Consider the following 26662-nt stretch of genomic DNA (forward strand, 5'->3'; position numbering starts at 1 on the left):
GCTGTTCTTTACTGCTAGCTTGTAGCCTGCAGTCAGAAGGCTGTCCAAAGGCAGGAGGATTAGAGGGGCTGTGAAGGTCTGTGCCCATCCACAGCTCTCCAGGCCCCAGCAGCAGCCTGCAGGACCCAGCACCTCCTGTCTCTCCTCTCAGAAGCTCTCTAGAAGCTGGTGGTGGGCAGGGCAGCATGTCCACCTGTCACGGCCAGGGAGCAGGAAGGAGAGTCAGCCAAAGTGATGCCCCAGAGGAGCAGGAGCCAGTAGAGGCATAGTGGTAGTGGTGGACTGTGCCCTGGTGCCTTTACCCTCTGAGTGGTCAGCAGGGAAACACAAGGACAGGAAGAGCTCTGGGGAGCTGCCATTCCTTGAGAAGGAAGTGAAAAAGGGGGGCAGCTAGGCAGATGGCAACTCCCTTTGGCATAAGGGGCTGTTAGGCCCAAGGTGGGGGTTGGGGACCCAAGGTGGGTTGTCAGGAAAGGGCCTGATCATGAAGAGCTGAGACCCATCTGGTGCCAGTGCATGTTTTTCATTTGGGCAGGAGGTGGGCAGCAGATCTGTGGGGTCCCTTGAAGCTTCCCAGCAGATGACTGATAACTGGCTCCTTACTGAAGCTCCCCAGGGTGTGTGCAGAGGTGTGAGCTCTTTCTAAGGTGCAGGCACAGCAGGTGACTAGGAACTACTGCTTTTGCTGCGAGCTCACACACAAAGATGGGTCTCTCAGCCCAGGACAGTTCTCTCCGTGCACCTCACTACTACGAAGCAAAATCTACTCAGTGCTCCATGGCCTGAAAGACTGACAAAACGCTTTCTTTCGGCAGCCAAAATGACCTCATCCCCTCTCGGAGCCAGCGATGCGATCCTGCTTCAGAGCGCAGCCCCCGCAGGTAGGCACCATCGGGACCATCTGACCGCCGGAGGACCCCGCGGCAGCGATAGCGGGGTGGCTCCGAGGTAACCCCCGCTGTGCGGAGAGCGGGAGATCAGCCTCCGAGTCGGAGAGATTGAGCCGTGTAAACTAACCCCTCCCACTGCTATGGACCACTGTAGCGCCCATTTTCACATGAGCACCTCTCGCTAAGGCGGCTCAGAGCCGGTAGAGGCTGAGAAAGGAAGAGCGAGAGAGAGAGACGGGGAGGAGGGAGCGAGCAGCGGCACTGATGGACGAGCCAAAGGGTAAGGACGGAGCGTCCCGTGGGCGCTGGAAGCGGCGCTGCGGGAGGCAGGCGGCTCCGTGCCGGCATCGCGCTGGAGGAGGCTGTGCACGACGAGCTCGTGCACGTTTGCCAGCCGAGAGCGGGCTGCGGCGTCCCCGCCTGCCCGCCTTCCCTCCCTCCTGCCCCGGAGGCTGCGCGGGGTCCTCCGGGCTGGCCGTGGGCGGGCGGGGGACCCCCGGAGGCGCAGCCGAGCGGCGCGTGCCTGCGCTTTGCAGAAGTTTGGCTCCGTCAGTGCGGAGGATTCCCTTCCTGGCGCTGCGGGGGAAGAGGCGGCGGGGCCGGCGGGGGCTCCCTGGTGCAGCCTGGCGCTGCTCGCAGCGAGCTCCGCGGCGCGGGGAAGGGCGCTGGAAGCCAGAAAGAGCCTAAAGGTGGTGGAAGGCGCTAGCTCTGAGGTGGGGAGAATCGCTGTGCTGTGCTGGGGGCTCTCTGGGCTCGGGCTCAGAGCGAGAACCGGCTCGGGAGAGGGAGGAAGAGGAGGATTCCCCTCCGAGAAGCCTTCTCGCCTTACTGCAGCCCCAGGCAGCAGTTAGCTGAAGATGCTTATTGCATAGTTATTGATTTGAACTCTTGTCCCAGGGCTTGCCTTTTGTAATCAGCCGCTTTGCTGCGCGTAGCGTGAAGCCTAGCAGCGCTAGTGGCACTTAACGTTTGGCAGAAACGTTTTCTAGCTTAAAATCTGCTTTTGTCTATCTGGATGGCTTACACTATTTACAGCAACTTCTGCAGCACGGACTGTCTTTCTGTACTGCTGACGGCACGGGGCTCTTTGTGTGGGGCTTTTAAAACAAAGCCGGAGCACAGACATGCAGGCAAGTAGCAAACGGATAAGGATCTGGGCAGAAACTTAGCCACCGAGCTGAGCTAGATGCTCAGGGGCAACAGTTTGTGCTAGTTCTATAGCTTCTTGTCCTAGAGAAGGCTCTCATCAGTGTTACAGCAGGGAATCAAAAGATGATTCAGTTTTTCTATAAATAAACAAAAAGGCCAACTAGTCCTCTCCGTGTTTCGAATGTCACAGAATGCAACTAATGGTTTTTTGAGTGGAAGAAGTGTTTTCTCAGTCTAATGGACTTCGAGTTGTAAAGCATAGGCTGGTGGAAGTGGGAGGTTAGCTCATTAATTTGTGCAGTCAGCAGTGAAGGTAGACCTGTTTTCTGCCTGTTTTGTGTTTAGGGGCTGTAACAGGCTTGAAACGCTACTCCTCATCTGAAGGAAACCCATACGTTTAATACAGATACGGTCAGCTCTGCATTGAAATGTGGGTCAGTATGCTAGCATGGCCAAGGAAGAAATTCTCCTTGGGGTGCTACAGAGCAACAGATTGTATCAGTGATCAGCATGAATAACTTCTTGTGCACAAAGTGTGACAGTCAATAAATAAATAAACAAATGTTACTGTGAGAACCTTCAGTCTGGGGAAAATACGGTACTGATATTATGCAGGCAGCGGTGAAGTTCAGTCGATCTTCTAAAATTAGTAGAATCTGGCATAGAAGGTACTGAACTGAGCAAGAGGTAGTAACTGTTTTAGAATTCTACGGAAATTGTTCCAAAAATAATGCCTCCTATTTATTTCCATGGAAACTACAACAAAGAGCACAATGACACTATTTGATAAAGCAGATGTTCGGCTAAAAAACACTAATTTGCAACATAGTCACCACCATTAGCAATGCATTTTTGCCAGCCATGACCAATAGTCTGCATGCCAGGGTAGTAAAGATTTGCATAGCTATCTGCAACATGGCTTGTCTTTCACCTTGCTGTCTGTTGCCATTGCTGAAACACACCTCCCACCACCTCACTATGCTCACATCCACTATTTGATCTCCATAAACGTTCAGCAATGGTCAATGAATATCAATGGGTGCCATTTTTTCTACATGGAGGAATTCAGTTCCACACCTTCACTTCGTATGCATCTCCATGTCGGACAGCGCTGTGTCAGACTCCCCTTCTGCTGCCATCTGTCACTCAGCAACTAAATGTAACAGAATGTTGGTGAGAAGTTTCAACCTCTACAGCCACATCACCAACATCCGCCTCTGATGTGGTGGGCCAACGTCATGAAATAGGAGGCATTACTTTCAGAACAGCCCTTGTATGTAGATGATGACTTAATTGCTGCTGTCAGATGGCTGCTCTCTATGGACCAGTCATTGTTCCAGCATGGAGCAGTGTAAAGTAAGAGCTGAGGGAAAGAATGTAAAGGAATGTCAATAATGGCTGCAAGTTCAAAGAGTATGAACTGAATAGCACTCCAGAAACAAAATTGAGGATGATTTTGGCTAGCTCTCTGGGGGCTGTGAAGGAAGCAAACAGAAGTTAAAACAAGTAAATACAAAGTGAAGAGAGGAAATGGAGGACACGTGATACCACATACTGGCTGTGAATTGTGGGAGATTAGATTTTTCCCTGACATCTTGGTACTTTCTCTAAATTAAGTTAGTAGGAACCAGCACAATTCAAAGGAAGTGTTCTGTGTTGTAGAAACAAAATAATGGGTATCTAGCAACCCCATAATCATTTTGGAAGTAGAAAGGGTAGGATTGTAAAGATGATGCAGGAAAAAAAAGCACAATGGTTTCAGTTAAATGTTCTCCTATGTTTTGAAGGGGGATGAATTTTGGTATAAAGGAACATTTAATGTAGTATTATAACTAAGTAGCTTGTTTTGTTAGATTAAGATTTGTGGAGGAAATAAAGTTTTATAACAATTTGAGATTAAATGCACCAATTGGTTAGAGTATCTATGCTCAGTGATGCTAATTTTCAACAAACATTAGTGCAATCACTGACAATGGGAAAGATGGAATATCCTAGAACTGTTATCAATTTATTTTAACATCAGTGGTGAGTTGTTGGAGATCCTCCCATCTGATCAAGTCTAAATGGTAGGTTATGGAGTATGAAACTTCCCAGAATAGCTTTCAGAATTATGTTATTGTAGAAATGGATAATGCTGGCAAAAATAACAGGAACTAAAGCACCAGAAAGGAAATTGCTCATTCCAGATGGAAGCAAACTTGTAAGTTCATGTGGTTCCTTCAAGCAAGGATATTAATCTGTGTCCTAGAATGTAGATAGTCCTACTTACAAGAGGGTACAGGAGGACTGTGTTCCTTTTTGTTTGAAACTCAATGGCTGGTGAATCTGTTTATAAAGAGGAAAGCACTCCCAAGTACTCTTGCAAGTACCGAAGTACTCCAAGACCCTTGCTTTCTTGAATTTTTTTTTTTCTGTACAAAGCCAGCTGACTTAGGAAATAGATATCAAGAAAGCCTGGCATGATTCTCATTTGGAAAAAACAGGCTCCATTTTGTCTTACATATATTATTGCTATTAGCATCCTCTTTAGAATTTCTTCAATTGAGGTTGGAAGCTTACTGAATTTTTAGGAAAAAAATATCCTTAAAAATCAAGTGAATATTCAGTAAATCTGGGCTGTAAGCTAAGGGAATCCCTAAGGCCTGACTTCCCGGATGGTTGGGAGCCAAGTCACAGAAGGAGAAATGGAAGAAGCCTTCCTGTCCAGCATTTGATAGCCACAGGATGGATGAATGTAGGGCTAAGAAGGCAAGCAGTTCTTTATCTGATCTATTTTCCAATAAATTATTTGCAATTGTTTTATTTTCTGAGACAGCAAATGTGATTGCCAATAGTAAATAGAAAGATGTCTTTTTATTTTTTTATTTTTTCTGATTACAAAAGTGTCCTTGTGATTCTCCAGGAAAGAATGAACTAATGGATTAAAACCTGATTAATAACAGACCTCAAAAATAGTTATCAAAGGAAATCACGATTCAACAGCTGTGCTTCCAGCAGTATTCTGCAACAGGTCTGATGGCAATAGATATTTTCAATAATGATCTAAAAAACATTTAAAAAATCATTCTGATTTACAGATGGAGTTTGTCAATGCTAGGAGGAGCAGTACAAATACCAATTAAGTCAGAGGAAAAAGTCTAAGGAAGCCAAGAGTGGTTGGAAACATAAAGAGCAAATAATAGGCTTCAAGCCAGCTTATAAAAGCACAGCGAATGTAACTTTGGGAAGAAAGCTGGACATTCAAATACTGAATGGACTAGAAAGATTTCCAGGCAATTTTGCCTTGGAAAAAAAATGCAAAGGCATGTAGGAATACATACATATTTGTATGTGATAGCCCTAACCCACAGTTTATTTACTTTATCATATGCACGGCTGCATTGCGTGGTAGACAGGAAAAAGTTATTCTCTAGGCAACCTTCCTGTAGCCAAGCAAACCTATGTTTGCCTCTTAAGTAGTGTTTACCAGAAACATGTAGAAAATGTTCAAGGAATTTGTGAAGAACAAATTTAAGAGGCTGGACAACTGAAAAGGGAAGGTTATAGAAGCTGTAAGTAACAGTGTTTGGTCTTTCCTAAGTTGATTAACTGGCTTAGTATGGTGCAAAAATACCACATTTTGTCACATTCTTTCTTTTCTGAGGACATCTTTGTACCTTTAGCACCTTCTGGTTTGACAGCAACAAGTGAACCTGACTTTGCAGTTAACATTCCCTTTTTACTAACATCTTGTGCTTGCTGGCTATGTACTGCTGAGCTTTATCTGACTTGAAGCGGTTTGAAATAGGAGCCAGGTTCTTTCAGCAGTATCTGCTCAAAAGGGGCTGGGATGTGGCTAAGGCAGAAGGGGTTAGGCTGAATTTGGGGGCGAACTAAATGATGCTGAGATGACATTGGTTGGCAAGACAATCTACAAAAGATTATCGTTGCTTGAAAGCAATCAAACTACAGTTGAAAAAATCTGGATTATGTTCACAAGAGAAACACCCCAGTTGATATTGCGAAAGATGAGTTAGATGGGACCATTTCTTCAATTATGTTTACATACCTTTTTGTGAGGTGAGAGTGAGAATTGTCTTTCTCTCTTAGCTTGGCAGAAACTTCCCTGAGCATAGCTGAAGTCTTATGGCAGGAACTTCCAATATGCTTGTGTGGGGAGCATCAGAGCCCAAAGCTGTGCTTCTGCTGTCAGTTTAGTTGGATGTAAGTCTATGCTTCAGTGATGAAAGAGGGGCTTGTCCTTGGTTCTAGCCTTGGTTTATTGTTTTCGGTTTTTCTTGTTGTTGCTGTCGTTGTTGTTTTTTGTTGTTTTTTTTTCCCCCCTGAAATAATTTTCAGCTTATCTGGCTTGAATGCCAACACCAACCCAAGTGAGAGAACAGGAGGAGGGGAGGAGGTAAGGGTGAAAGTCACTTGGATCAAAGCTATTGTGGGAGTTTCACTGTAAGGCGAGGCATGACACAAAATCAGTCCTGTGCTCTGCAACAGTACTGCATTAGCAGTACAAATTAAGAAGTGAGTTAAGGGAAAAAGTGTGAGAGACCAGATGGAAAGAAACAAAGTCGGCTAAGTGCACGCTGTGCAAATTCATCCACTCGTGTCCTCTTGTGCACTTGCCACCCTGCTCCAAATTTGGCTGGAAAAATAATCTTCCCAGCCTCCTCTGTGGGCCCCGTCTCCTCTCCTGCTTGACGGCCCTCTGCCCCTTGCTGTGCTGGCTGTAAGCTGCTGTTCTCCCTGCCCGAGGGCAATGCAGGCAAGTTACTGGTCACTGCGTGCAGTGCTCTGCCAGCCCCAGCAATGCTGCAAATTGCATCTGCCACCTGCTCTAACTCTTGCATGAACCCTTTAGGGCTCTTGCTAGTCCCTTCCAGTTTGTGAAGAGCTTCCCGGGAGCACCTGCATCTCTGTTTCACTGTCTGCCTTCAGATTCCTTTTGCAATATAAATGTATTGTGTTGGCAGTCATTAAGTCCCTGGTAGGATATGTATGCCCATCAGCCTGCCCTGCACTGTCCCGTGCTCCATGTGGCTTTTGTTTAGCTGTATGCTACCTGGCTACTGCCCGCTGGAGTAACCCTCATGGTGGCTGAATGGTCTACTGGCTGACACCTGAACCTTTCCTAAAGCATTTTTAATTTGCACAAATAGAAGTTAGTGTCTCTTTGCTTGTTATGTGTCCTCCGTCTTCTTCTGATCCTCTTCAGAACTTTCCCCCTAACCATGCAGGGTGGGGAGCAGAAAGGAGGAAAAATTGACCTCTTTTTACAAAGGAATGAAAGTCATCTTTTTTTTCACTATCTATCTGCCTGCAATCTGTCAGCCAGAGCTCAAATAAGAATTGGCCTCTGAGCTTTGCTTGCTGCCTGGAAAAGGTGACTCAGCAGCTGAGGATGTATGAACCACTTCTGTTCCTCAGTTCACAGTGTTTTCACAGTCTGCTCAGAGAACCGTTGTGGTTTCTATATATTAACTAAATGACTGCAGCTGAGGGCAGGGGTGTCTGCAGTCTCTGCCTGCTCCTCTCTGGGCTGTGGTAAGAAGGGGGAAGACTTCTCCAAAACTGAGGGACAGGGAAGATAGCTGCTCTTGGCCAAGTTCAACCTTTAGCTGGTGGTTCCAGCAGGTGTGAAAGGAGTGCTTTCTGGAGAATTTGCCTTGAGTTAAATATACCCAATAAATTGATCTGCAGCTTCTATTTAGCCTTGCCTTCCTGAAACACTGTAGGAAACTTACTGTTTGTTAGCTTTGTCTGAGACCAGAAAACACAAAGCCAGCTGAAGCTGAAAGGAACTTTAGTAAAGCAAATGATTATGTTTTGTTTACAAGACTTGGAAATACTGTTGTGACAGAAAGGCATGGAAATCACAAGGCAAAAACAAAAAAGAAAGTTCCAGCATTGTTGGTTAGGAGTTCTTCTCTCACAAGTCAGGTCTTATTTTGAAATGAATCAGGAGTTTGAAGGAGAGTAAATCACACAGTTTAACACATGGAATTGAGTTAAGCTATCTACCCAGGGCAGTCAGAACACTGCTCCTTTCCCACACTGCTCCTGTGACTTGGTTAGTACACATGTGGCTGCAACAGCCTGACCAGAGAACAAGGCCTTTCTGAAGAGCAGCTTGGTGGAATATTATAAAAAGTCTGCACTTGTACAGGTGCAGGCTATAACACCTGTAGAAGGCAGACTGAGGCAGAATAGTCTCTTTTTGTGTGTGTGTGTGTGTGTGTGGCAGAGCTTGCAAATGAGTTAAGCCAACTGTGAAACAAAGCTTTTGTACTTTATCTTAAAAATAGTCAGTTTGCAACAGAACCTGGCCCCATGCTGTGAACTTCTTGTTAAGCACAGTAATTTTACTGTTGCTTTTTAGGTTACAAAGTGTGTTTCAGCTCCAGAGACCAGTAATTTCTCCACCAATTAGAGGGCTTTGTTGTGTTGCTGTAAGATTACAAACTGGATCCCGTCAGCCTTGCTAGGAATAGATTCCTTCTGTAAATAGGGACCTTGGAGAGGCTTTTCTACTCATTTACTTCTCAAGAGACTGCAACCATAAATGTACATTGTTATACGTTGCAAACCACATTTCTGGAACCTATGTTGTGGTGCAACAGTAAGTCTTAGGTTTGCTAGCATTTCACAGAGATTACATAAAATGCAGCAGCACTGCTGTAAGGTTGTCCATAATACCAATGTAAAGTAGTAAGTGACTTTTTTACTCTGGCTTCTCCTGCCTCCATCCCTGAAGCTCGACTGTGGGGAACAAATCCAGGAGTAATTCTTTCCTGCAGTGGGGCTCTGCTGCCTGTTTTTCTTCATGTTTCTTCTAGCCTCAATGACATTTCTCATTTTTCTCACACTTTTAAAGTAACAGCAGAACTACGCAGATCTTATAGTATGAGTCATGTACGTGTACTTTACTAGGCCAGTAATGCCCTAGTTGCTGTTAGTCTGGCAGAAGACAAGAGAGAACACACCAAAGCAGTGGAAGATGAATTTTAGAGTAGGTGTAGCTGAAGTGTGTGCTGCTGCCTTAGACCCTGGGATCTCTGCCTCAGTGGGAGGAAGCATGCTGGAGCCTTGGTTTATTGTTAGGGGAAGGCTTCAGCAGACAGAGAAATGATGGTTGGCTCCAGTGTTATCTGTCGATCTGCTGAGAGAAGGCTGTGACATGAGCCTGGGAAAAAGTCTGTGCACAAAGGGCTCCTTGTGAGCCCTCTGATCCTGCTGCAGGATAGCTGAACTTTCCTGTGTCACCAGGAGCTTTATGGAAGAGGCTGACGTTCATGCCATGTGTGCTGTGTCAGCATGGTGACAGAACAGTGCCAGACCTGAGCTACAGAAGTGACACGGTCTCACCCAGCACCATCACAGGGAGCTGCTTGCTGTGTGAAGCTCCAGCATTGCCAATGAGACGTAACACCCAAGGGATAGGCTGCACTGTTTCTGCCACGCTGGGTGCTTCAGGCAGGAGGCAAACCATGTCCAAGTAGAGAGCTGTGTGCTGAGCACTGCCCTGACTGGCTGCTTTGGGTATCTGCCTCTTTCTGTTGTGCTTTTATTGGGGTCCCCAAGACCTAACCAAACCAAACAGACCTTTCCACAGCTGCAGGGATGGTCTGTGGTAAAGCACTGGTCCTGGCACAACACGCAGAAGGCAGGCGTGCAGGTGAAGAAGCAGAAAGACAAATTGTTCCTGTCGAAGCATAACGTATGCATATTACAGGACTGAATGAAGCAACAGCAAGGGCTAAAAGCATGGTGTGTACTGATAACCCTGACTGTGACCAAGTGCAGTAAAGCTGGGTAAATATTGGCGAAGCTGGTCTTTGTGACAAGCCCCGTGGCCTGCAGCCTGATAAGGTCCATCACAAGTTCGTCAGCTGGAGGCCTGTGTGCTGATAAGGGCTGCACATGGATGGCTCCTTGGGACAAAACCTGTCTCCAATAACAAGATGGCAGCGAGGTTGTAGAATGTCCTTTATGCACCTCTTCTTTCTCTTCCAGCAGGACGGCAGACTGTAGGCATTAAAGATAATCAAAATGAGCAGGACCTGAGCAGCCAGCTGTCTTAGGACTCTTGGGGTTGAAGTTAGCAAGATCCTGAGGCAAAGAGATTTCACTGCACACAAGTGAGTGTTAACTCCTAAAGATGGCAAAAGACCTGTCCAAAAGGATGTTGGTGCCTTCAAGGAAGAATCCAAGGGATGCAGTGAGAACACGTGGCATCTATGAACCCTGGTCCCCTGTTGTGTGGATTTTTGCCAGACCTTGAAGTGCGAATAAGAGGGAACCAAGTGTGGAGGAGGGAATGAGCAAGAGCGAAAAGATTTTGTAAAACACGCATCCTCTTTCTGTTCTGTGAGAACTTGTGCTTTTGCTACATTAATCTTCTGTACCATTGCTCTGTTAAAAACTGCTCCACGCTTAAATTAGAAAAAGATGTGAAATTTTAGTTTGTTTATGACTTGTTTATGATGTCACTTTGAGTAAAGTCAGGAGGGTTTAATAAGTTTGTCTCAACATGATCAGTGGTTCAGAAATGTACTCACGCCCATATTGGGCTGAGAGAAACTGATGAAAATTATTTGGCAGAAATATTGGACAGAATAGGAGGACAAGGAAAGATGCTAGAGATTTTCAGTAATGGAAAGAGCAAAGCTGAAACATCTCGACAGATGTTTGCCTTCACTATTCCTACATGAACCAAGTTGGTTTCTGGTGTGTTTGTATAAAGGGTGAGCAGGTGCTGGCCCACTGTTGGTAATTGTCTGAATGGTGTTGTAGAGATGGTTTTAATGCTGCTTTTTTAGGATATTCTTCATATATTGCTTTCTGCTTTTACATGGCTTTCAGTCCACGTGGTAGAAATCCTATCCCAGCCAATTTTAATTTAAAAAAAAAAAATAATAATGATACACTACGTATCTGTTCTGGGGAATTTATGCTGATAATTGCTGGAAACTTCAGCTCAGCTTTTCTCTGCTACGAGTAACTCCTAAACTTAACAGTGTTTTGTTATTCTTCTTTCCACTTGAAAAATGTTATCAAAGGAGAAAGTCTGGTTAAGTGTTCAGGGCGATCTGAAAGATCAACAAGTACTGAATAGTATTGTTTGAGATGGCTCTTGCATGCGTTTTCTCTCTCCATCCTATTTCTACCTTGTTCCAAAGGAAACTAAATATCCCAGATTGCAGGATGTAGATGTGAGTCACTGCTTGGTTTTTTGTGGTGAGAAAGTTGACCGCTATCAGTTTTCCCAAATGGGAGTGGAAGCCAAGAAAAATCTCATCACAGTATAAGTTAGAGCTTTCTTCTTTTGAGCTCTTCTGTCCTTATCTGGCTATTTACTGCACCAGTAGAGCTGATATACTGATTCAGCATCCTAAGGAGAAGCCAAGGCAGCTCCAAGCAACACTTAAGGAATTACAAATGGGACTGTTAGAGTCACGAGTTTGCTCCTTAGCTGATTTATAAATGGTCTTGTTTTCTTTCTTGCTCTTTTGTCCCAGAGCTGTTAATAAATAGTCTTTTATAACTCCCATGTTCCTGCAGGAGACGTGAGGAAATAAGCCTCTGCCCTGGGGCAGGCTCTGCCAGCATCAGCCAGCAAAGATCCTGGTTTAATGCCTCCAGTGCAGCCCCAACAGGCAGCATGCAGACAGGGGCACTTGTCCTGGATGTGCATTCTTACAGCATCACCCCCTCGTTATCACTGCTGTGTGTCCACACTGCCTTATTCAAAGCATTTTGTGTCTGTATTTTGGACTGTTTGAGACAATAATAAGGAATGAAATAAGGAAGGCGTGCAAATTGAAACCCAGACTATGGCTTGATTATAAACGGATTTCCTTTCCTGAGCCAGATTCTCCTCAAGATTCACTGTATATCCTGGTAATAAATAATCTGAACTTTGGAAACTTCTAATCTCCTGTCACAGACGATTTATCTGGCAAAACTCCTTTGCTGTTTTGTTCCATGAGGCTCCAAGCATTGCAAAGTGCAAGGCTTCTAACCATGAAAATTTAGGTCCATCTTTAACTCTTAATGTTTCCCAAATCTGCTTTTGCAACCCTGAGGCTTTGATATATACATATATATGTATGTGTATATATATATATTTACATTCAAACATTTTTCTGAGGTCTGTGCCCTACAACAGGCTTTAGTCCTCTGTTTTCTTCCTGTTGGTTATCCCTAAAAATACCACAGGGTAATTTGTTTCCTGCTATTTGAAATGGAAATAGTAGCAGCATAAGGAACAGAGCATGATATTCATGCCAAATATCATGAGCTGAATCCTCCCAATGGTTTGTGGGAATCTTAGTTATTAAAGCTGACCTCTGAGAAATCAGTATATTTTTCCGCTAAGGCTAAGCAGTGGAGGCATTCCTCAGCAGGAAACAAAAACTATCCCCAGCTGTTCCCAGTGTTGTGCTCTGCCATGAAGAAAGGAGATAGCAGCGCTGACAGCTGGAGATAAGTGGGAAAAGCTGAAAGCGATTAACTAGCAAGCAATCTCTTTTATGCATGCAACCTTAACCTTTGCTTATTGAAAGAATACATGAGGGCTGCTGCCCTGCCTTGGTAGCAAAGCACCTCTCACTTCATCTGCTACAGGTAGTTGTAAAGGGAAAGTCACTATCAATTTCTCTGCTGCGAGTGAGTGATATGCATGTTAGGGTAGAAAAAGGTCACTGGGTATCTTGTAGGCCTGAGATGTGCTCCCGAAGAAGAAGAAACACCTGTGAAGGAAATCATACTTGCAAGGAGTGGTGAGATCTAGGTACGAGCAAAATCCCATGCACAAGTGAGCTGCATCCATCCTTCTGCCTATGCAGCCTCACCATAAAGTGACTTTGCCGGCAGCTCTGCTCACACTGTATCAGTCTGGAGTCCTGTTTGTGCTTCTGCAGCCAGTCCCCAACAGCTTTTGGTCCTGAGTGGGAAGTGAAACTTTAGGAGAAAATCTGCTTGTTTTGCTGTGCAGAAATGCTCGAGAAGCTCTGCTTTTCCTCTGGCAGCCGCTCGGTCTGTGTGCATGTGGCACTCCTGGTGCCACGATACTGTTTTGGAAGCTGGGGAAGTAAGGCCCTGAAAAGCGGTAGTGGTGCTTGATGTGCAAAGCAATCCCAGGAATCTGTGATTCAGAGAAAAACGCCCTGAGATGCAGCCTCAGCCCTGCGAGGTGGGAGTGGTTGTTGGTGGAGAGGGCAAATGGGGAAACTGGGAGGGTGTATTTTGACACTTGGTATGGTGCAGAGTATGCTGTGGGTACTGAGAGGTTTGGATATATTTTCTCTGTGGTTGTTTCTGTGCCATAATCCGGTGGGGTTTAGCAGTATTTGCAGAGCTTGAGACTTTGTTCTCTAGGAAGTTGCTGAACTTTCTCACCCAAGTGTGGGTTTTGGGGTGGGAAATGATTCTCCTTAAGGCTGCTTCCTTTCTTTTGTCATGGCAACTTCTGCACCCTGCTGATGCAGGGAGGCTGATGGAGCATGAGGAGGGGAGCTGTGCTGGGTGGGTGATGTGCCTCCAGTCACCTGTCTGCCTATTAAAGTAGTGGTCCCACTACTTTACCACCAACTGTTAAACACTTGTAAGCAGTAGTGGTGTGGGGTTGAGCCGGGAACTATCGACCGAAGAGAAAGATATGCCCTAATTCTGATAGAGGAAGAAACATTGCTCTGATGGTTCATATTTATTCTGTATTAATGAATAACATCTAGTAGCAATTTAAAATGGTTTCCCAAAGTCAAAATACTCGAGCTGAATCAACTGAGTATTTAAAATAATCAAAAGGAATGCAAATCAGAAACAGCCTAATAACTTATTCTATTCCCCAGAAGCATTAATCTAACAGTTGAAAGTTATGCTATTTTAAGAAAATAACGTCAGTGAGAAAGATATGTATTTAGAGGTGGGGTGGGGGGGAATGAAACTGTTTGCAATCAATGCAAATTCAAACTCAGAAAATGTAGGAGGTGGTCAAAAGAAGCATAAGAAGAAAATACGGCCAGACACTTAAGAACAGCAGAGAACTGAAGGGCACTGAGCACAAAAGGATGCCTAGCAGCAATACTGGCCCACTGCATGTCAGTATATTGGAACTATCAGTGGAAACAAAACTAAAGGATGTTAGTGCTTGAGCCTGCTTTGTTTCCTGTAAGAAAAATAGATGCTTTTACACAATGAGATAGCTAAGTGTATTTAAGTAATAATTTGGGTGATAAGCTTGAATTCACAGGATATTTTCTGATGAAACTTCAAGCTTTGTGGGTAATGACAATAGATCTTCTCCAGTTAAATTATAGCCTTAATGGGCTGGTAACACAAATTAATGCCAGAAGTCATCTGGTAACAACTTATGTAACTGCTAACAGTTGTTTCTTCTGATTTGAAAAATCTCTTTGATGTGTGAATCCTAAAGAAAAGATCATAAAGAGAGTCCAGACTTGGAAGCCTAATAAAACATCACATAAATGTGGAAATTAACTGTCTAAAGGTCATTGTGTCAGCAGTATCTTGCCACTTGTTGGTTGTATTGGAGAATATTGAGTATCTCTGTCTAGCAACTGGGATGCAAGCCAGCAGAATGCTTTCCCACAGAGAGATGACTTAAAGAAAAGAGTTGTGGAAGTTTTGGTGGGGCTGGGGTATAATGGCAGGGAGCAGGGCTGGGAAGCTGCATGCATGCTGTGCTGAGCATGTGCTGCAGTGGGAAGGTCTCTGCTGAGGATGTGCTTTGTGTGCAGGGCAAAAGGGTGTTTGTTGGCAGGGCCTGCTGCCCTTAACTCTGACATGGCTCCTCTGGCACAAGGGATGTTGGACTGACCTGCACAAAGCCCCTCGGGCCACTTCCAGCTGCGCAGGCAGCTGTGGACAGGGAGAGAAGGACCCTGTGTGATCCCTGCTCCTTTGTTTCCGTCTCTTGCTGCCACTGCTCAGTTCTCACAGCACTCCCCAGCTTTCCAGGAATGTGTATGTGGGTTTTTTCTTTTCCCTCATATTTTTTTCCCCTGAAACACAGCACTCCTCCAAAGCATCCCATGCAGTTTCCCCAGGGTAGTGCTCCAGCTGTGACTTGTGAAGCAGCAAAAAGATGAGGTGCCCCCATCCTAAGCAATGCTTGTATACTGTGGGATCCTACTTTGTCACCTTCCCTATGGCTTACCCATTCTTACTATCAGAACTGGCTTCCTGACATCTATTTCAAACTTAGCTGAAATTCTTTTCCTTTTACTTTTCATTTATCTGAAGATGATTAATGTCTCCCTTGCTCATCTCTTTCTAAACTAAACAATCCAATGCTTTCAATCTTTCCTCACAGGTCAAGTTTATAGATCTCAGATCTATCTATCTTACTTTTTTCTGGAGCTTCTCCAAGTAGTCTACATCTTTCTTGAAAGGCAGTGTCCAAACTTGGTCATAGAACTTCATATAAGGCTGTACCCGTTGTTAGATGGAGGGAAGGATTACTTCAAACTGCTATAGCTGCAAGAATGTTTTCTCTGTGTGTGCTGCTTAACTACTTGTTCACTATACTGACTTTGTGTGATGCGTATTTTCTAAACAAGAGCAAATATTTGCTCTTGTCCTTACTGAAATGAGCTGGAGGTTTTCCCTGGGGATTCCCTGTTTTCAAGATTTATTTATATTCCAGTCCTATTTATCATCGTGCTCCCAGCTTGGTGCTATCACAAGTAGTCACATTCTTTATTCCATCTCCCAGCTCACTAACGCATCTGTAGGTTCAAGACAAGGTTGAAGTTCTCTGCCTGGTTGCGTAGCCTATATCTATACTGCCAGCTCTTGAGATTGGTAGGGCTGTGCAATTTCATAGCAAGTGTCTCTGAAAAACAGCATCCAAGAAAAAAGGCATACTATATTGTTTGGATTATTGGTTTCACTGGAATTTCAGTGTTTATATGTCAGCATTTATGGGCACTTCATCTGGAAACTATAATCCACTAAATGTGTATTTATAACTGTATAGAGCATCACAGTGTGGGCCAGCTATCACGCTAGTACTTAAGACACAAAGAATAATTAAAACTTGGAGTAGAGCTCCCTATACAGTTCCACATAATAGCTACAAAAAGTGATGTAAATCCTAGTCTGAAGCTTGAAGTCTAACTTTGAAGTGTTCAGTGTCTTGTCCTGATATTTTGAAGGAGAATCTCTCAAGCCAAAGCAGTTCATATGCTGTATATGGTCTTGTATCAATAAGGCAAACCTGAGCCTCTTACCAGCCCAATAAAAGGCTTTCCTGACACATGTGGTTTACATCATTTTGCAAAATATTCCTCATCAACCTCGCCTTTCAGCATGACAAATTTCATGACTAACAAAAGCTCATTTTCTCCCAGCAGGAGGATAATGTATGTACCCTATATGCACCTTGGCAGAACAGCAGCGTCTCCATTGCATTGCTCCCATCTCCTCTCCTCGCCATCATCAGCTCTCTGATTTGCTTGAGTTAGGGAGTTCCGCAGGCTATATATGCCCTTTTGCTAGGCTGTACAACTGCACAAGCATGGAGCAAGTATCCCTGGAAACTGCTCAGGGAACCCATTGCTGAGAGGCTCCTAGCAGACTATGCAGCAACGTGGGTGATCAGTGGAAGAGTAACAGATGGGCACGGTTCAGTGTGATGCTGTCTTAGTCTATGACATCATTCTGAGCCTCAAGGATGGCAGGTAGTGCCTTGAAACGCCCTTTCCTTAGAGCATGAAGCGTGGCAAATTTAATTAAATGCAGTTGAATGTGGGTTTGTTGGGGTGGCATAGCAGTGATGTCTCATCACTGGCTGTGATTGGTGTGCCTGAGGTAGCACTGGTGTGAGGTCCCCACTTTGCTTCATTTAGGCTGGGAATGCAGCGTCTCCTAGTGTAAGTGGCACATAATTGTGCAAGGCTCGTCTCTGCAGAACTGGTCAGGAGTGCTTGAGAAAAGAACGTAATTCTGTACGTGGAGAAGAGCTGCTGAACTGCTCAGGTAGACAGAGAAGGCCAGAAAGGCAAAATCCGGAAGAGATTGTTGTTTATAAATTGGTTTAAGTTAATAAATTCCAGGCCATTTGAGAGCTGCAGAAGTTTTGAGTCAGAGGTGGACCAAAGACAAAGGGAATGTACTGGCAATAAATTGAGGCTGAAAATGAGAATGTTTCTGACTGTACGAATGTATACTGAGAGCAGAAAGGTGATGAGTGGGGAGCTGTCACTTGTCAGTGTGGCACTTGTGCAGTGGAAATGTTATTGCAGCACATCCCTTCTGTAACAGGCTGAGTGTGAGCATCCAAAGCTAAGAGCAAATGTGTCACCTTCAGCTGTTGTGCTAAGCCAGACTTTGGAACTGTATTTTAGTTAGTGGAGATGCTGGGTCACAGCAAGGTTATCTGAACTGAGTGTGACTGTGGACCATGCCCAGCATCTCTCCCTAAATCAGTATTACTTCTGTTTATTGCATCTCTTCAAGCAGCTGGCTGCCTCGTTTCTTTTAACATTGCTTGCAAAGTGAGAAGGAAGCGGGGGGTGGCAGTCTTGGTCGTGAGTGACATCTCCTGGCTCATGAGGCCACGGGCAGTGTGGTTTTAGCTAGAGGAAATTTCCTATTTGTCTCGAGACTCTGGGAGATGCTGGGGTCAATCCTGCTCGCTTGCTGTCACAAAGCTGCCTCCCACACCATGCAGCCTTCCTGGGTTCCTCACCAAGAGCAGCAGGATTTTGTAGCAGAGCGATTGCCAGCTGAAGTGCCTGCCAGCACCACTCTCAGTTGATAGCTAACTCAGAGACAGAAATGATAGTAGATCTGTTTATGTTCTGGGCCCCGCACCAATCACTCGGAGCCAGCAGCAGCCCCTACAAAACAACAAAGAGACCAAAATTAGAAACAGACAGAGATACGTGAGCGGCTGGGCTGTGCTCCAACATCTGGAGAGCACTCCATGGTTGCGCAGCTGGGCAGGGTGCAGCATCAGGCCCCCAGCTTTGGGGTGGAGAGAAAAGCAGTGTAGCTGCCGTGCCTGCTTATGGCCTTACACGATATTTTTTTAACACCACTTACATAACAGGAGAAAGAGCAGAGATGTCTCTGGGCTCTGGCTGGAAACAGAGCTGGGAGGTTGTGCTCAGTATTTAGCTGCGGAATACTGCTGGTGAAGAAGTACAGGGGCCTGGCAATCACGGAGATGCTGGAGGTGAAGGACATGCATGGTGGGGGCTAAGGAGTGTCAGCACAGCATGCAGCAACATGGACGTGAAGTACAGAGGAGCTGGAGGAAGCTAGGGAAAGCGTAGGTTCTGTAGGCACTGCAGGAGCTGCAGTTATGTCTAGAGCTGTTGGAAATAACCACGTGTATAGGAAAAGGAGCTTGTTCAAATACCTCAACTTCCTGAGCAAATTGCAAGTCAAATTTTAATTGCATTCAATTCTTTATCTGGATTTTGTAATGTTTAAAAGAAATTGTGTTCAATCTATATGTTTCTGAAGTGCCATTTAGCAGGTTTTTGGTTTTGCTCACTGAGTTATGCTTATCATTTGTACTTTGTATTTTGTTTCAACAAAATAGTCTTTGGTGGCATAAGAGTTCATGCAAATGGATGCTCTGGTATGGGATACAGTAATGAAATCACTGTCTCAGAGTCCTTGTTACATTCCTGACAAGAGCCTGTGACACTGAGTTACAATTCAGGAGGTGAGAGTCATTTTCAGGATTAAGAAAATAATTGGCCTTGGAAAATAAATGACTCATCTGAGGCTGCAGGTGGGATGCAGAAAATTATTATGTCTCTGCCTACGGGCAATGGATTTCTCTAGGCCTATTTCATTAGGAAAATTGTTCCTAATCTGTTGCTGCTGAAAAGATGCAGTTGACAAAGAATACCCATCATGACAGGAAATCTGAAAATCTTAGAACTGATGCAAAGGCATGCATCTTTCAGCCCTGTGACAGTAAGCACCCAACAAGGCTGTTAGTAGCTGCTTCTAGACAAGAGTGAAGATGGCAACAATTACATAAAACCCATTGTTGTTCTGTGCAGCTGTCAGCAGTAGTTCCAGTTTTCAACCATACTTTGTTGGAGCTGTTGGAGAGGGTCCAGAGGAGGGCCATGAAGATGATCAGAGGTCTGGAGCACCTCCCCTACAGAGACAGGCTGAGGGATCTGGGCTTGTTCAGCCTGGAGAAGAGAAGGCTGCGAGGAGACTTCATTGCACCCTTCCAGTATTTAAAAGGGGATTATAAACAGGAGGGGAATCAACTTTTTACAAGAATAGACAGCGATAGAACAAGGGGGAATGGTTTTAAGCTGAAAGAGGGAAGGTTCGGACGTCAGGGAGAAGTTGTTCACAGAGAGAGTGGTGAGATGCTGGAACAGGCTGCCCGGAGAGGTTGTGGGTGCTCCATCCCTGGAAGAGTTCAAGAGCGGGTTGGAAGGGGCTCTGGGCAACCTGGTCTAGTACCAGATCTGGAGGTTGGTGGCCTTGCCTGTGGCATGGGGGTTGGAATTCGATGATCCTTGGGGTCCCTTTGAACCCAAGCCATTGTATGATTCCTCTGTATCTATACTGTGCAGCTAGTTATATCACCTGCTTGTATTCATTTTTCTAGTGTTAAAGTAATTTTTGTTCACTGGACATGTTCAGTACATTCATAACCTGAGCCAACTATCTCCATCAGGAGGAAAAGTCTCCCAGCTGTCACACTCTGCTGTTTTTAATCATTTCAAGCCTTGAGTTCTGGGGCCCTTTTGAAGAAAGCGATATAAAATGCATTCTGCCCTCCTACTGTCTGGTATGTGTACTAGACTGTTTTTTCTAAACTACATTCTTGGAGATATTGGCAAGCATGCTGTGCCTCTAACAGACAGTCACAAAATGTGAGCATAACAAGCTTCCAAATTTTGCCGTTAGCCTCAGCAGATTTACATGTAAGCAACAATGAGAGAGCACAAAGCTCCAGATCAGCATTAGGTTGCCCCAGACCTCTTTGTGGGGAGATTTTCAGAACAAGTTTTCTCGGAACTTTTAGATTCCATTCTCCTTAGATGGATGGGAAGCAACTATTTGTCTACAGATGCAGAGGTTTCAAGAACTCCCCCCATCTTTTTCAGAAGTGAACCCAAATGAAGTCACTTCAGGATGTTGGGTCATTTGTAGGGCTGGACAACACTTGGTGTAGTTCTGGCATCTGGGACAAACTTTGATGAGAAACAGAGTGGTTAGATGGTTCTCTTCTGAGCATGAATGCTTCTTATATTTGCATTTGTGATGTGGGGTGCCTGGATGGATTTGGATAACTACTCCAGTATTCACTCCTAGAGGACTGGGGAATCAACAACTTCTGGAACTGAAGTTCTGCTGTACAGATGCAGAGCAAACATGGTTACTTTATCTTCTTGTAGAGTGAAGGTAGTTGAATCTCTGCCTGCATGGAGGTATTGTCACCCTGAATGACCCATAACGGACTTCTAAACGTCTCTAGGACAATTTGTGTACTAGGAAAAGAGAAATTAGCACCCATGCGAGCAGTAAGGCAAATACTGCTTTTGACTATGGAACTTCAGTGTGGGTAGAAATAGATTTCTTGTACTAGAAAGAACAGGTACTAGAGTGCCAAAGCTCTCTGTTAGTTGAAACTATTCAATTTACAGCTAGATTATACGTCTAGAAAATATTTTTGCAGATATCTTGTCTGGGGCTTTGTGTAGTGGATTGTATTTTATTAAAAAATACTAAAGTGACTGAGCCTAAGTTGTGAACTGAAATTTCCATCATGGGAGATGGAAGAAGCAGCCAAAGCAGAAAACTATAATAGGCGACATTGTGCTGCCCATGTTCTGAAAACTCAAAAGCTATATTGGTTCTGAATTATTTCTGCTAACCATAAGTAGCTTTTTTAGACAATTCTACTGCTGACAATGTATTTTAAAAAGTAAATATTAATTTACTTTTTTTTTTTAATATAGCATTGCTAAAGTTCAGGACAGCACTGCTTAAACAGTGACTACCACATACAGAAATGTTAGTGTTAGACTTTCTAAATGCATTACCAGTTACAAGGATGTTGTAAATTCTTTTTAACGTTGTAAAAACCTGAAGCACAAAGTGCACAGTGACAGACTGTGGCAGGGGTTAAAGCTTTTGGCTCTGCTAAGCTTTGTTGTTTTTAAATTAGCAGTCTGTTCTTTCAGCTTCTCAGTGATTATTGAAACAAAGACAGAGCTATGGAAAAAGCTGGTGCTTGTCCCATGCAAACAGTGTTTGGAATACAGGAGCATGCCTGGAGACTTTTGGGGTGGGGTAAGTTGGGTTACAGGGATGCTAACATCCTTTTTCTGCTCTAGTCACAGGTACCAAACCAAAGATGTCCACAACAAGGAAAATTCTACTCATACTCGGATTCCTCTCCACTTTGGCTGCAATTGCTTTAATTACTGTAGCAGTGACCCAAAACCAGCCACTTCCGAAGAACGTCAAGGTATTACAAGCTGAGGCTCTTCTAGGAAAACAAGCCAAGCAGAGGTTTGGCCATGCATGGTGCTCAAGGACATGTTGCTGTCCCTGCTGGGTCTGGCTGATTTCCCTTTCTGGCTCCATGCATCTTAAGCAACCTGATCAAAACAGATATGCCTTCCCAGGAGACCATCTCCTAAGTAATCATCTACAATCTTGCTACTGCTCTCATTCCCTTTAATGAAAACTTAGAACAAAACGCTACATGGAGAGAGTAATGACATGGCATGTCCCCACAGTTGCCAGATTTGCTGTTCATTTCTGCTCATGCATATGCTATATCCAACTCAGTGGCTCAGGTGTGATGACAGGATCTATTTTGTCCACAGTATGGGATTGTGCTAGATGCGGGGTCGTCCCACACAAACCTCTATGTGTATGAGTGGCCAGCCGAGAAGGAGAATGACACTGGAGTGGTGCAGCAGGTGGAGGTGTGTAAAGTTGAAGGTAAGAGGATGAAAGGGGATAGATTGGAAAGAGAATGTGGTGAAAGGGTGGTGGAGATGAAATTTGGGGAACTGACCAATAGTGACAGCAGCAGTAAATCTGTGAACTAACGTATAAACCAGTGCTTCCTGCTAAGAACTTGTTGCTTGAACTTCCAAAGAGAAAAGTTGGGTTCATTTTTCCTTTCATTTGGGGATGCACAGAGTTAAATGCTTTTTGGAAAGAACTACACTAAGGGTTGTACTTAACAACAACAAAATGCAATTTCTGTGCGTACCCTTGCTGAAGCACTGATAAATATCAGTAAGAAAGGAGGACACTGATCTCATTTTAAAGGAAAAAAGTCAGTCTTATGTGACAAGGTTACTAAACTTAAGCATGTTGTGGGTTTGTTTTTTTTTTTAATAATATTTAATTGCTATGTACTTAAGTAGTTATATAATGATTTTGGAAGGCATAAAGAATGCTATTAGTCACAGCTTTTGTCAGAGGAATGACTGATACTTTAGGATTTCTAAAACCTAGAAATGGGGTGGTTGAATCAACTGTTGCTGCTTGTGCTAGTGATATTGTTTAGTGAACAAGGCTCATGACAGCCCTCGGAGGTTATGCTTGGAGATGGTGCAATGAAGTCTTCCAATTTCTTGCAGGCCCAGGGATCTCAGGTTACTCCCAGACTACAGAGAAGGCAGGTCCCTCTCTGGTGCAGTGCCTCCGACAAGCAGAAGAGGTGATTCCCTTAAAGCAGCATCGAGAGACACCCGTCTACCTCGGAGCAACTGCTGGCATGCGGCTCCTCAGGTACCACAGTGCTCATCTCCTTCCCTTGCACCTTAGACCACCATAGATACCAAGTGGTGTCTCTGCAGTGAAGTCATTGGAAATGCTACAAGCTGGTGCTGTGCCCAGATTTCCATCTTTCTGGACTCCTAGTCTCCCCAGACTCTTCTCCGCTTGCCTGGCAGGTCTGTTTCCACCTGCTCCCCCCTTTCATCTTCTCCAGCACCCGTGTGCAACACAAACACCATGAAGGATAGCCGTGCCCAAACTGCTACTTGGAGAAGTTGTTCAAACATCTCTCACAGTCTAGTAATAGATTTGACCCATAGTTTTTGTGTCCTGTCATGTTTTAATTCCCTGCATACCTCGACTTGGCCTGAAATCATCAAAGCTAAGGTAACTTTATAAAGTTTAAATTTATGATTTTTCTTGGGGTGACTCAGACCTGTTACCTGGCTGGATTGGGAAGCTAATTTCATGTGTTTTGTCTAGGGAAACTTCCTGGGGATATCAGAAGGCATGGTCTCTTATGAAATGGTGAAAAGTGAGAAGGATCTCCCCAGGGTGATCCTTACCAGGGAATGTGCTCTAGGAGAGCAGGGGAGCTCTGCTCCAGTTCCTGCTGTCAGCTGCAGTGTCTGTGTCTGGGCTGGTAGCAGCTGTGCTGTCAAGATGTGACCGAGAGACACAGCCAGTTACAGCTGGATGTACCCATGTGAAGGACTGTCATGTTATAACTGATGGTTGGTGGGGGGTTGCAGCTTATCTGCTCAGAGTGAAGCCCATAAGCTGCTGAGGGCTGTCAGCTGCAGTCACTTCATCCTTTCTTCCATTCATTCAGGTTGGAAAATAAAGATGCAGCTGACAAAGTCTTGTCCTCAGTAGAGAAGACACTACGCTCAGCTCCCTTCAATTTCCAGGGCGCCAGAATCATCAGTGGTCAGGAAGAAGGAGCCTATGGATGGATCACCATTAACTACTTGCTTGGTAATTTCAAGCAGGTATTGTATCACTGGCAAGTCCAGATTTGAACCACTGGCTGGCAGTGCTGTGTAAATCATGCCTTTCACGAGGGTGTTTCAGGAGGCTCCCTGTGAGACATTTATCAGAGATCAGGATGCTGTGCTTCTTGCATCAGCAGTTACTGTAGATAGTCTTAGAGCACAGAAATAAAACAACAGTTTCAATAACTTCTTATGGTACAGCATCCTCCTCACTTGCTGATCTAAAATACTTCTATGCTTGGTTAAATATCTGCAAAGTATCACTAATACTTGAAGGGAGCATATAAACAGGAAGGGAAACAGCTATTTACAAGGGTGGATAGTGATAAGACAAGAGGGAATGGTCCTAAACTGTGACAGGGGAGGTTTAGGTTAGATATTAGGAGGAATTTTTTCACACAGAGGGTGGTGACGCACGGGAACAGGTTGCACAAGGAGGTTGTGGCATTCAAGGCCAGGCTGGATATGGCTCTGGGCAGCCTGGTCTGGTGTTTGGTGATCCTGCACATGGCAGGGGGGTTGAAACTAGATGATCATTGTGGTCTTTTTCAACCCAGGCTAAAAGAAAAAGAAAAAAAAAACACTTTTCAGTATTTGATGATGATTATTTACTATCAGGTTTATAAATCATCTGGGCACTGAAACAGTAAATTGATTTTTCACATAGCAGTTGTTTGTTACATGTTCTTCAACCTCTTGCAAACACTTGGACATGATCCATCTTGTGCTCTTCTGAGCCTGTACCTTGTTCTGGTTCTCATCTCATGCTCCCCTCGAAGCTGTACTCCCTTTCCTGCATTCTGTCCTTCTGCTACAAAGACTTTCTCTTTTTGTTCCTGAGTACATTTTCTCTATGCCTGATCTATCTGTACTTTGACTTTTTTTTTTCAAGTCTGGCTGGAAAAAATTTCTACATTCCCTGAAATCCATAAGTGAAACATCAGGAGCATTAGACCTTGGAGGAGCCTCAACACAGATTACTTTTGTACCAGCTGAAATCTCTTCTGAGTCCCCACAGAATTTGCTGTATTTCCGCCTCTATGGCAAGGATTACCAAGTGTACACACACAGCTTCCTTTGCTATGGAAAGGACCAGGCCCTGCAACAGAAACTGGCCAGGGACTTACAGGCAAGTACATCTGGGGTGGCAGGTGGAGGTCCTGGACCCTCATAGCTTTGATATACTGCTGTGTCCTGGCTAAATGTCACTTAACTTAGCCTGGATTTGGAAAGTGTTGTTATCCTCCATAAAGTTTGGTTAGATACTCACAGATGACAGCCAATATTTTCAAAGATATTACCAATTGGAGATGCCTTGATTGATTGGTATGGGATAGCAGCAATACTGTGCTTGACTGAAAAAGAATGTGGAGATGGTGCTTCACCATCTGAGAGAATCCCAAATCAGCAGCAGCTTCAGAAAATATGGCTGGAACTTGCCCAAGGTCTGATAGGGAGAATGCAACAGAGCAAGAAGTCCCAAATTATGGCTAAAGCCTTAAGTATCCTCACCTTTGATCCAGTGTTTGTGTGTCTTGGCAGGATGTACCGTGACAAGTGCCTTGTGGTCACCCTTCCTTGTGGTTTTTTCCCAGTGTGTTATTCCAGAGTGAAATATAACAGCTTGTGTGAATCTTATTTTCAGAGCACAGAGAACGGCAGCCTCTTTGATCCATGCTTTCACCAAGGATATCAGAGAACTATAAGTATCAGTAATTTCTTCAAAAACCCTTGTACGTCAGTCGAGAAAAAACAATTCCGTTTTAGCCAGCTGTATATTGAAGGAGAGGGGAATTATGAAAAATGCCGAAGAAATATCCAGAATCTCTTTAACAAAACCAACTGTCCTTACTCCAGCTGCTCCTTCAATGGGATATATCTACCTCCATTACAGGGGGACTTTGGGGTAGGTTTGCATTCTTCAACTCCCTATAATTCAGATCATCAGAAGAGAAACTCAGAATAATGCTGGAGCATATTATCCATGGGTGGGGAAGAAATTCATTTCCAAGATAACTTTTTAGACGTGAAACTACAAAAACAGTCTTTGTCGTCTGGTTGTGAAGACAATAAATATAAGAGCTACCATAGTAGATACCGGCCTACCACACAGTGGTACTCCATTTACAGATTCATTTTTAAAGCTGTCCCTCCCAATGGCCAGCACCAGGGACAGGAAAGCTTATCACAGACCATGTGTCATACAGCGTGATTCATGCACAGCTGTGTGAGCGTTACTGAAGCCAGCCAGCTCACCTGACTGTTTCTTGTGTTTTTCTAAATTAAGCTGTCTTGTGGAATTACTGTTGTCCTGCTTAAGTTAAAATATTCTCTTTCAGGCCTTTTCTGCCTTCTATTTTGTGATGAACTTTTTGAACCTGACAAATGATGTCCCCTTCACCCTGGATGAAGTGACCAGTGCTGTTGAGAAATTCTGCGCCCGGCCTTGGCATGAGGTGAGCAGCGCTGCTTCTCTGCAGTGGGGCAGAGTGCTCAAGTCCCAAGTGTTGCTGATGCTTCCCAATAGGATGCATGGCTGGGGGTAACTTCCAAGGCAGGCATGGGAAGATTTCCCTCAGTACCTGCAGTGAATGTTCAAGTGCAAGCTGGAGCTGCAGGAACATGGGTTTAGCAGCCTGGTGACTTCTCCCTCTTTTCCTAGGTGAAGCTACAGTATCATCAAATAAAAGAAAAGTACCTGAGTGAATACTGCTTCTCTGGAGCCTACATCCTCTCCCTACTGGAAAATGGCTATGAATTCACTGCAGAGAACTGGCAAAGGATCCACTTCCTTGGAAAGGTGTGTTGATTGCCACCCCTGCTATACAGCTTTGCCCATCTCCCACAGGGATGACACTGCCCTGGCACTTTCCATCTCTG

General features: G+C 44.5%; 1 protein-coding gene across 6 annotated transcripts in view; it reads left to right on the forward strand.

Moving 5' to 3' along the window:
- The first annotated feature begins 301 nt into the window (after positions 1-301).
- ENTPD1 (ectonucleoside triphosphate diphosphohydrolase 1) overlaps positions 302-26662 on the forward strand; it is a 29754-nt gene continuing 3393 nt past the window's right edge. The window contains exons 1-9 of one of the 6 annotated variants that reach the window (XM_031597698.2): positions 302-881; positions 21383-21516; positions 21881-21998; positions 22649-22799; positions 23620-23779; positions 24675-24911; positions 25428-25688; positions 26122-26238; positions 26445-26582. In XM_031597698.2, coding sequence (XP_031453558.1) covers positions 821-881; positions 21383-21516; positions 21881-21998; positions 22649-22799; positions 23620-23779; positions 24675-24911; positions 25428-25688; positions 26122-26238; positions 26445-26582 — 1377 coding nt within the window. In that variant the 5' untranslated portion in view covers positions 302-820. Of the gene's footprint in view, positions 882-953; positions 1171-1205; positions 1604-16626; positions 16736-16766; positions 17034-19070; positions 19831-21382; positions 21517-21880; positions 21999-22648; positions 22800-23619; positions 23780-24674; positions 24912-25427; positions 25689-26121; positions 26239-26444; positions 26583-26662 lie in introns of those variants that run through there. The other 5 variants (XM_031597699.2, XM_031597700.2, XM_090145298.1 and 2 more) reach the window with 5 other exon arrangements.

Source organism: Phasianus colchicus, chromosome 8 (assembly GCF_987193195.1).
Source record: "Phasianus colchicus chromosome 8, bPhaCol1.hap1.1, whole genome shotgun sequence".
Classification (NCBI taxonomy): domain Eukaryota; kingdom Metazoa; phylum Chordata; class Aves; order Galliformes; family Phasianidae; genus Phasianus; species Phasianus colchicus.